Here is an 11,437-nt window from a genome sequence, read left to right as displayed (position 1 = left end):
ACAAATATGTCTCTAGCCTGTTTAATGATAATTAATTTGGCCAATAAATCAGATTTTGTATTGATTCAATGTCTCTTATTAGACATTTCTATAAAGCTTGAAAATTTTATAATTTATAATTATAAAATTGACACAATTTTATAATTGTGTCATGAATATGAAATATTAGTAGATATTTGTATGAAACTTAGACCCCAAATTATTTAAAAATATATTTTTCACTTAAGAATGCTTTCATGGTGTGTAGGTACCACATTTACTGTATTCAATCCACTATTGATGGGCACCTAGATTGCTTCCATATCTTTGCTATTGTGAATAGCCCCAAGATGAACATAGTGTTACAATCTTGCACATCTACCCCCATATTTAAATAAAAGCTGAAATAAAAAAAAATCAATGTCATTTTTATTCTTGGAAATTTTTGAAAATCTCACAGTGTGCTAGTATAATAAAATCATATGGTATATCATATTTATATTATGTTTTAATTAATATAGAAAATATATATATGAAATTATTAAAAAGAATGCTTTTGGCACGTTGCTGGTGGCTAAGTTGATGAATATATTATATGCAAACGTTAGATGGTTACATGTTTACACTACCTGATAGAAATAGATTTTTAATCTACTCTCTGGTTTCTTTTAGTTCCAGAAAATGTTGCTTAATAGTATTTTGCAACATTTAGATATGATGTTTAAATATACCCAAAGAAATGTCATTGATTTCTTTCTCTGATAAGTAAAGAATATTACCAAGAGTTCCAAAAGAATAAAACTCTTGGAAATCAAGCTGTTTGTACAGCTGTTTGCAATAGAGTCTTCTTAAGCAACACTGCTGTCTTATCTTCATTATAAAAAATAACCAAGATATCTCATCCCTGAAGTGATAGGTCATATATAAGAAATTCCTGGAGCAGTGTGAAGAAGAAGAGGCGAGAACGACCCCCGGACCGACCAAAGCCCGCGCGCGCTGCATCCCGCGTCCAGCACCTACGTCCCGCCGCCGTCGCCACCATGCCCAAGAGAAAGGCTGAAGGGGATGCTAAAGGAGATAAAGCCAAGGTGAAGGACGAACCACAGAGAAGATCCGCGAGGTTGTCTGCTAAACCTGCTCCTCCAAAGCCAGAGCCCAAGCCTAAAAAGGCCCCTGCAAAGAAGGGAGAGAAGGTACCCAAAGGGAAAAAGGGAAAAGCTGATGCTGGCAAGGAGGGGAATAACCCTGCAGAAAACGGAGATGCCAAAACAGACCAGGCACAGAAAGCTGAAGGTGCTGGAGACGCCAAGTGAAGTGTGTGCATTTTTGATAACTGTGTACTCTGGTGACTGTACAGTTTGAAATACTATTTTTTATCAAGTTTTATAAAAATGCAGAATTTTGTTTTACTTTTTTTTTTTTTTTTTTTTTTAAAGCTATGTTGTTAGCACACAGAACACTTCATTGTTGTTTTTGGGGGAAGGGGCATATGTCACTAATAGAATGTCTCCAAAGCTGGATTGATGTGGGGAAAACACCTTTCCCTTCTAGTTTTGAGAGACTTCCTCTTGGTTCCCAGGAGGAGGATTCCCTACTTTGACACACATGGCCACCTTGGCACAAAAGCCTTGTGGTATGGAAAAACAAATTTGTTTTTATGTTCTCTTCTCCCTTTCCATCTTTCAGCATAGACTTAACTCCCTTAAGCCCAGACATCTGTTGGGACCTGACCCCTAGTCAGTGGTTACCAGTGTGTCAGGCAATCTGGACTTTCCAGTGATGCCACTGAGATGGCACCTGTCAAAACAGCATGGTTCCATTTCTAGATTGTGGATCTTCAGATAAATTCTGCCATTTTCATTTCACTTCCTGAAAGTCAGGGTCGGCTTGTGAAAAGTTGTTAAACAACATGCTAAATGTGAAATGTCAACCCTCACTCTAAACTTTCCCTGTTCAGAGCATCAGATGAAGACTTCATTGGGTTTTATAGTGGCTTTCTGATTTTTGGTAGTCCATTGAAGAAGGGAGTTTGAAAGTTGTTGTATACTGTTAACGATTGTCTGCCCATGTCCTGCCTGAAATACCATGATTGTTTATGGAAAGTATCTTTAATAAAGCTGGATACAGTTTGGCTTGGAAAAAAAAAAAAAAAAAGAAATTCCTGATTATGAGTCACTTCTTAAGTATGTCATTTGAGCAAGTTGTTTAAAATAATAGAAATGACTCTGCTCCTCATCCCTTTAGTCTGTTTTCTTAAAATCATCACACTTGGCTGAGCGCAGTAGCTCACGCCTGTAATCTCAGCACTTTGGGAGACTGAGGCAGGAGGATCACAAGGTCAGGAGTTTGAGACCAGCCTGGTCAATATGGTGAAACCCCATCTCTACTAAAAATACAAAAATTAGCTGGGCGTGGTGGCAAGCACCTGTAATCCCAGCTACTCAGGAGGCTGAGGTCAGGAGTTTGAGACCAGCCTGGCCAATATGGTGAAACCCCGTCTCTACTAAAAATACAAAAATTAGCTGGGCATGGTGGCAAGCACCTGTAATCCCAGCTACTCAGGAGGTTGAGGCAGGAGAATTGCTTGAACCCGGGAGGCGGAGGTTGCAGTGAGCTGAGATCGTGTCACTCATTCCATCCTGGGTGACAGAGCAAGACTTTGTCTCAAAAAAAATAAAAAAATAAAAATAAAAATCACACTTACAAAGTCACGTGTCCCAGGACATACATGGTCTCATTCTATATATGAATAGAATCATGTTTTGCATTGATCACTTTATTCTGAGCTGTAGTATGTATAACACTATCTTTATCATTACTTTTATGCTTTTATGTACAAATTTTTCACCATTGACTCACCTTTTTATTTAGGGACTTAGCAAATTATTAGAATTCAAATGGAAAATAGAATAAAGTTAAACACCAGTAAATTATTTGAATATATACTAGTCTATATAAACGGAATCATATTAAATAAATGTTAGCCAAAAATATTAATCTGTATGTATTTCTAACATGTGCCTAAGCTTTAGAAATGCAAGAACTACTAAGACTACAGTAGTATTTATTGGGTAAATAGCTTATATTTTATATTTGTAAAACAAATATTTACCAAACTATTAATTTTCTCATTTATATAAATTTGCTATACTCAAATATCTTATGCTATGCTAGTAAAAAAGACAATGGAGGAAAGAAATTACCACAGTAACTGCTCTCAGGAGCATGCAGTCCTATGAATAAGATGTATAGTTCCATACGAAACAAATTACATTCACTAATTGGGTCTTTTATGATCCCCCTTTGTCATCTTTGCAACATGTTGAACTTGAACTGGATGACTTGTTCTAAGAAAAATAACCAGACATACAAGCATCAGCAAGGGAAGAAATGATTCCTCTTTACCCTTTCTATACCTTTCAGTAAGGAAATGAAAGCAATGTGGTATAGTGGAAAGAACACTAAACTAGAAATAATTTTTTTTTTTTACATTTGGCCTGACTTTACAAGTTACAGGCTGTTCAATAAGCCCCTTCACCTGTTTGGGGATGTTTTTAATATATTGTATGGTAGCTGGGTTCTGCCACATACGCTATCTATAGCTTATGCTGTCTATAGTTCTGTGGTCCCTGGATCCCTTGACTTTTCTATATGGAAGTTCTTTGTGAAAATATTCATCTGTAGTAACTGTTCTGCAATGAGAATTATTGGAAAAAAATGATTCTACTCTTTCTCTTAGTGTGTAAACAGATATTGGTTTCCATCCTTTGAACTAGGGGGTGTGAAATTTTAACACCTTTTTCTACTAGTTTCAGGTGATAGTTTTCCTTTATTTTTAAGAAGCAACCTCATTACTTCACTGCCAGCTGTGGAGGCTTTCCTGTTCTCCAGCCTTACATTTTGTTTGACATGTGTCAGCTTGGTTTTCTATGACACAGGATTGTTAATAACTGTTTCTTCCTTTGCAATTGAAATGCCTCCCCATTTATTTCATCAGAGAATTTACCTAATTTGTAATGGGTCTCTACTGAGGCTAGCAACAATGTCAATTAATTAAAATGAACAATCAGGCAATAACAGATAAATGGATGTCAACTCATAAACCTGTGTAATGGGTCAGACTCCAAATTATCACCTTGCACTGGGGTATATGCCCTTGGCTCAATATTTGCTTACTATGAAATTCCCCACATCTCATTTTCAGTAATGTAACTTAAGAAGGATTTCCTGCGGTAAGAAATGAAGAAAAAAAAATACTCAGGTGTATGCCATTGGTCAGTTCATCAACATGCAGAAATGGTTGAGTTTTGTGTCACCTCACTACCACCTCCTCCCTTGTCATACCCAGAAACAGCTGAGAGGAAAATGTGAAAAAACAACAAGCTGTTTCTTAAAAAGGATAACAATAGGAGCAGGAGGCTAAGATATAATCTTTCTAACGTCTCTTATGCTTATGTGATTGACAAATAGAAGATTGTTAGAAAAAAACCATCTAGTCTATTTTTGTGGTTTTTCAGGGTAATATCTCTTTAGAGATTTAAAACATGTAGAAGCTGAATTTCGAGCAAGGTGAAGTGACTTGCTCAATGCACACACTATAAAAGTGACAAAATTAAGGTTTATAACTCAAACTTCCTGAATTCTACTCCGGGGCTTTTCAGCAAACATCAATCATGTATTGATAATGTTGTATTTCCTATGTGCTAAAGCCCAGGAAGTCTTACTTTGATTGTAACACTGAACTGCTATCATCTGCCTACAAGCCACCATAACTTGCCTAAAGCCCAGGTAGGCAGAGTTGCTAAATAATATATTTTAAGCATGTATAATAACCTACTCTCAAAATATATAGTTTGCCTATGAAGAGAAAAATTATCTGATCCCCATCTTCAGTGAAGCAGGAAAATTATTTAAACAAACCTTAGCTTCATGTATAAAAATTTAACTTCACTGTTACAAAGATCAAGATCAGAAGGCTAACTCTGCCACTTGCTGTCAAATTTTGAACAGATCACTTTGTCTTTATGAACATCAATTTCTTTATCTGTAAAATAGGAATGACTAACGTGCCCTTCAGAGAGTTATTATCAGGACTGAATAAATTAAATAATGGATGTTAAGCATTTAACAAGTGTATGGCATATAATGTTTAAGACATGCTGACCACTATTTCTATCAACATCCTTCACCCTTACATTTTGTTTGACATGTGTCAGCTTGGTTTTCTATGACACAGGATTGTTAATAACTGCTTCTTCCTTTGCAATTGAAATGCCTCCCCATTTATTTCATCAGAGAATTTACCTAATTTGTAATGGGTCTCTACTGAGGCTAGCAACAATGTCAATTAATTAAAATGAACAATCAGGCAATAACAGATAAATGGATGTCATTCAAGTCATTCAAGTCTCTTCTAAAATATGTATGTGAACATATATACATACACAAAAACACATGTACATGTGCACAAATACATGTTTGTGTATATAAATATGTCTGTTTATATATATGCATGTATCCATATATACATGCACACATATGTTTCTTTTGTATCTCCATTGTTATAAGGTAGGCTTCATAAGAACAGGAATTGTGGCTATATTGTTCATTGTTGTATTTCTAGCATGTACATCAGTGTATTCTCACAGGATAACTATACAGCACATATTTATTTAAAGAATAAGTGAGTCAAGTGGTCGTTATATGTAGAGAGCCTTTGTGCTAGAAGAAGTGGTAACATAAAAAAGCTAATTATATTGAAATTCACTCTGGACTGTGGATATTTCATAATATTGCTACTCTCCTCCAATATTTGACATCCCCTATTCTATAAAAACCATCTTCAGTAATAGAAGGCGATTTATCCTGCTCTGCAATGCTTTCAAAGATTTCACTCTCTTCTTGATTAATACATTCTCCTCATGAAATTTCTTTTTTTTTTGCCATATGTTAAAACGTTTTTAAATTAAACTAAACAATGCTATCCAGCTTGAGTATGATGAGTAGTTGTTATTCACCTTTTTAATTGTACTATTATAATAGTGATGATAGTGATGGTGATGATGATGATGATGAAACTAATAATGTGGGATAATAACTAATCTGTATTTAAAGGATTGTAAGCAAAGGATTAATAGGGACAATATGCGATACTCCAGTCGAATTTCTGTTTGTTTGTTTGTTTGTTTGTTTTTTACTGTCAGTGTAGGTAAAGGACGTTTGTCTGATGCCTAGCTGTCTACCCACCTCCACCGCTCATAAGCACACACACATATAAACACATGATACATTCTACCTCCACAGTAGTTCCTGCTATGTTAGGTTCCCATGCCTCTGGAAAGACAGTGAACAAGAGATGTAAAAAGGGCACATACCCTAAGGAAAATTTTCACTACATCATACAGTTAAGCAAATACTAACACACTCTACAAGGGAAGCCTGTTATTAAAATCTCTTTTCCACAGTTAGACATATTGGAGTTGTTTCCTTGATCTTCTGATTTCTTTATGGTTGTCCTTATTTTATTTAAAGAGCTCTGTTTCACAATGATCACACATAGGGCACTTTTAAAAAATCTTACTTATGACTAGTTTTTTGGGGGGTTTGGGGTGGGTAGAAATCAAAAACCAGAGGTCTCCACTCCACTGTAGGAAGTTTGCATAAACTAAAACATATTAAAAAGTTAAATCTACTACTTACCCATAAAATCAAGTAATACATTCCCCAAATGATGTAATAGTATAAGATTTAGCTCTTATTTTGGACCCATAACCCTACTAAATTTTTTGAATATGCAAATGCTGTTAATAACATCAATTTCCCCACTCTTTAAAGTTTGACTGTATACTAATATCAGTGTTCACCTCTCCCAGCTCAACAACTTAAAACAGCAGTTCCCTAATTGTGTGTTAGCCCATAGCTCTGACTACCATACAATGAGAAGTTGTGTGACAGACCAACATAAGCAGATAACTGGATATCAAGCACCTAGGTTCTAGCCCTATTTCCACCACTAACTTGTGCCACCTTAGACCATATTTTCCTTCCTATGTGTAGGTTGCATAACTTGTGAATGTTGATAATAACTTTTAGTAGCTAATTTATCATCAATACTCTAAGATTCTCTGAGAGTCTGTGGTAACTTAGAAAAGAGTGCTAGTTTGTTTTGCTTTGCCTAATTCTATTCTATAACAACCTCATTACAAAACTCATATAGTAGTTTAATTTGAACCCTTTAGGCTTTAAAGCAATGTTTTACTAATTTGACAATCATTCAATATCTTAATTTTTTAAGGAAATGTGTGCAGCATTATTACTTAAGTTAATCTTGTTGACTAAATTAAATGGGGGCACACATACACACTGAAGTTCCAAGTGTTTAGGCCATTGATTATTTTAAAAGATAATGGAAAAATTAACATGATATTTACCATTCATGTCACATAACATTTTCCATATAATAAGTGAAGAGAAGGTTTAAAATAATGGTTTTTCCTTATCCAGGAAGAAGTGGTCTCAGATGCTTGGTAATGAAGACATGTATGCTCTTAGTCCAATTCTCTTCTTAAAAGGACATAGAAGACAGTTGACTCTTTCCTTTACATACACTCACCTGAATCTGAAGAATGAGCAAAAAACTGCCAAAAAGAACTCTGAGTAACCATATGCCTTTCCTTCTGCTTGTCTACTACGCAAGACTATTCCATAGTGTATTAAGATGTTTCCTCCAAACTAGCAAGTAGGATCTATCTAGATTTAATCTTCATCTATTCAATACCAATTCTACAAAAGCATGAAGGTGAACAGAGTGCTGGGACTTACAATGTCATTTCTTCCACCTATTACCTTAATGAAGGTATCCCATTTGCTTACATTACTTCTGCTCTTGGATATTGACAACTGGCTGTCTTCTTCTTCAGGTGGTCGGGTGCTAGTTGTTACCCAGTGAATCCCCAGTTTTCTAGGCTTCTCTGAGAGATAACTGAGGCTCGTTTTCAGTCACCAATGCCTTTAATTAAACTTCCTTAAATAGCAACCCAGTTTTTACCACATGCCAAAGTCTATCACTGACAGAAATCGTAATGTTTCAGCTAACCCACATCTCCCTCAAAACTTTGCTAAAATGCCATTTTTTTCTGTGATTACTTCCTATTTATTTTTCTCCATAGCTTTCTTCACCTTATCACCTATAATATAATGTACTAATTATGTTTGTTTTCTCTTTTCTTACACTAGTACATGAACTCTAGTAGGGCAGAAGTTTTTGCCTGTATGCTTCACTGATATATTCCTGGAACATAGAAGACTACCAGGTATATAGAAAGTACTCATAAAAATTCGTTGAATTAATTAATCTAGCACAATTGATATTATATTACACCTTTTTGACATTGACAGTTATCTGAATTAAATAAAGTTTGATCCATACCTCCTTGCATTTCTGATACTGAGTTTTAATGACTGGTCCTGCCTCTTACAGATGAAGTCATCTCCCTTCATGTTCATGGTCTTCATGCTTTAGTAGCAGAGATTTATCTTGATTCTCCTCTTCTTTCCTCAGAAGTGTCCTGAATACTTCACGTATCACTCTAGTGGAGAAGAATCCAGGAATGGCCACGTTAGCAATACACATATTTTATGTCTCACAAAACCTGTCAATAAACTCACCATTTTTGTAAAGCTTTTTGAAATCTGTGTAACTCAATTGTTTTGGTTTTTCTCTGTACCATATTTTATCTTTCTATCTTTATTTGCACACACACACTGGTACCCACATGTGCATGTGGCCTCTTTTTTTTTAAGTTTATACGTACACTTTCTCTTCTTGAGAAAAGATAGCAAGTTTCCTTAAGGAGATTGCTCACTTATTATAGGGGACTCTCCCACCCCTGTCTTACATTCCCAAATGGATTCAGCTCTCCTCAATCTATACAAAGTCACCTAATTAAATCAAAGCCATTGTATTTCTAAGAAATATTATCTACCATGTGTTTTCAAAAGAGAAATGATCTGGAAAGCTATGAAATTTGGCATTTAAAGATCAGGATCAGAAGAGAGATTCTTCAGGATGTTAGAAGAATGTGAACACAAGTGTCATTTCTCCTTGTGCTTTTATTGGAAGCTTGATGGGGATTTTGGCTACATCTGTGCTGACTGTGTAAGCACATACAAGAACAATGTGTACTTTCTCAGCTGAGTGGCTTTTTAATGTGCAGTTTCCTGCAGTGATTCTGCTTAAGCAAAGCCTTAGAAAAGATGAGGAACAGTGAAAGAACAAAACACACAGCATGTTACTCTGTGGCCTCATCAAAGGTATCTCAATTTAGAAGGTAAATTATAAGCCAAAAAAATCTGTGATTTGTATTCTTTCAAAGAAAGTAACAGAAAACTCAAGCAACTTTTTACATACATAATTTTTTCCCTACACACTCAAGTAATACAAAAACTAAGAAGTTGTGGAAAAGGGCTCATTTACTACTTTTAGCTTTCCTCCCTTCGGTGGTTTGTCAAAGAATGAAGGGGCCTATACCTCCTCACCTCCATGGTGTTATGTTTAGCCATTGCTACACAAGGTAAACTTGTTTTAGCGCCCAGGTGTTACAGTTTTAATAAATACTACCTGAAATTTCTATATGGAACAATCTATTTTTCTTAAAACTTTCCCAGGTTTTCAGCATTCCTAATACCAGATCAAGTTTAGCATTCATTACATACTGTGCACAGAATCAGTATGTCATGCCCTACTCAAATGATGCAGCCCTGGTGTGGAATATGGTGAATTTGACTGTATTACCCCCACTTTTTTGTCTTCTTTGGAGTTTTCTAATTCAAACATCAAGGCATCGATAGCTTTGAATCTCTGAAAAGAGTGGCTAAAACTCTATCCCTTTTACTTCTGAGACTCCACGCTTCTATCCAAACATTCTTACACTTTTCCTACATCTTCCAAGGTCTGGGGTGAACGCATTCAAAATGTTTGATAACATGCTATCCTGAAAACTGTGTGTGCCTAGGTGTTAGTATATCACTAGCAAATAGAGTGTAGATAGATAGATAACAGAATTAAGAAATATCCCTCTCTCTTTTCCCTCTATATATGTGTATGTGTGTGCATTTGACAATAGATTTATATCATCATATATAAAGAACTCTTACAGATAATAAAAATAAATTCAATAAAAATGAGCAAAAGACTTGGATCGACACTTGAATAAGTAGAAATAGAAGTGGCCAATAAAAACAAGAAAGATGTAAAATTATCATTGATAATTATAAAATTCAAGTTAAATACACAATGATATAGTGGCACATACACTGGAATGGCTAAAATTTAAAGGAATAACAACATTAAATTTAGAGAGTTGGAGAGCTGGTAGATTTCTTGTACGTTCCTGGTGGGAGTGCAAAATGGCACAACTTCATGACTAAAGAAACATGAAAACATGTGCCTATACAAAAATTTGTACAAAGATGTTTATAGCCACTCAGTCATAACAGAAATATGTTGAAAATTACCCATCTATTCATCAGCAAAAGAATAAAAACTGTAGAACCTCTACACATAAACTACTATTCAACAACCAAAAAAAGAGACTACTGAGAACTGCAATGACATGAATGAATCTAATAAACACTATACTCAGTTAAAGAAGCCAGACCCAAAATAGTCACCACCATATGATTCCATTTTTTCAAATTCTATCTATGAAAATATAAACCAGAAAAGTGATTGCCTCTATGAAGTGCAGGGGACACAAGAAAATTTTCTATGATGATGGCAATGTTCTATATCTTGATTGGGGTGTTGGGTGTTAGACATTTGTCAAAACTAATCAAAGGGTGCATTTAAAATCTGTGCATTTTACTGAATGTAATCATAACTCAAATAAAATTTTTTAAAAAATGTTATAACCAAAGTTGATTAGATATTAGCCTGAACTAAGTTTAGATATTGATTTTCATTTCTAAAGCTATACACAGTGACCTTGCTAATTTCTATCTTAAATTAATTCCAAAATATAAGAGTCACACAGAAGAGTGAATAGTCCATTGTAATATGAAAAGGTGAGCAAACTTTTCATATAATACACTTGGAAAAATTTCATTTCTTTAAAATAAAAATAGAAAGTAGATCCTTAAGATCGTTTCATATCTGATAAATATTGAAAATAAAATGTTAACCTATTCATGTATCAGGAAAACATATTTTTTGGAAGTACAGTTAAAACCAAGGGAAGTTTTTTCAATGTCTTCTTCCGAAGAACATCTGCCCACAGGTGAATTGCCATTCTCTCCTCTCAAGACAAAACACTGCCGCCACTTTTGCAGCTATACTTTTCCAGTTAACTCAAGTATCTAAAGGCCTACTGAAAATTTCGTATCACAAGACAGCATAATGTATAAAATATGTAAAATCAATGTTACTCAAGTTGAAGAGTATGTGAGAAATCTGAGGTTC

At 35.0% G+C, this 11,437-nt stretch overlaps 1 protein-coding gene across 1 annotated transcript; it reads left to right on the top strand.

The window, feature by feature from the left end:
- The first annotated feature begins 914 nt into the window (after positions 1 to 914).
- On the top strand, positions 915 to 2,133 carry LOC117077456 (non-histone chromosomal protein HMG-17). Its single transcript, XM_033201154.1, has one exon. The coding sequence runs from the start codon at positions 1,020 to 1,022 to the stop codon at positions 1,290 to 1,292; it is 273 nt and encodes a 90-aa protein (XP_033057045.1). The 5' UTR covers positions 915 to 1,019; the 3' UTR covers positions 1,293 to 2,133.
- The last annotated feature ends 9,304 nt before the right edge of the window (positions 2,134 to 11,437 follow it).

The sequence above is a fragment of the Trachypithecus francoisi genome, unplaced genomic scaffold (genome assembly GCF_009764315.1).
Source record: "Trachypithecus francoisi isolate TF-2019V2 unplaced genomic scaffold, Tfra_2.0 Lachesis_group6, whole genome shotgun sequence".
In the NCBI taxonomy this organism is placed as follows: domain Eukaryota; kingdom Metazoa; phylum Chordata; class Mammalia; order Primates; family Cercopithecidae; genus Trachypithecus; species Trachypithecus francoisi.
This window is presented reverse-complemented; position numbering and strand designations above follow the sequence as displayed.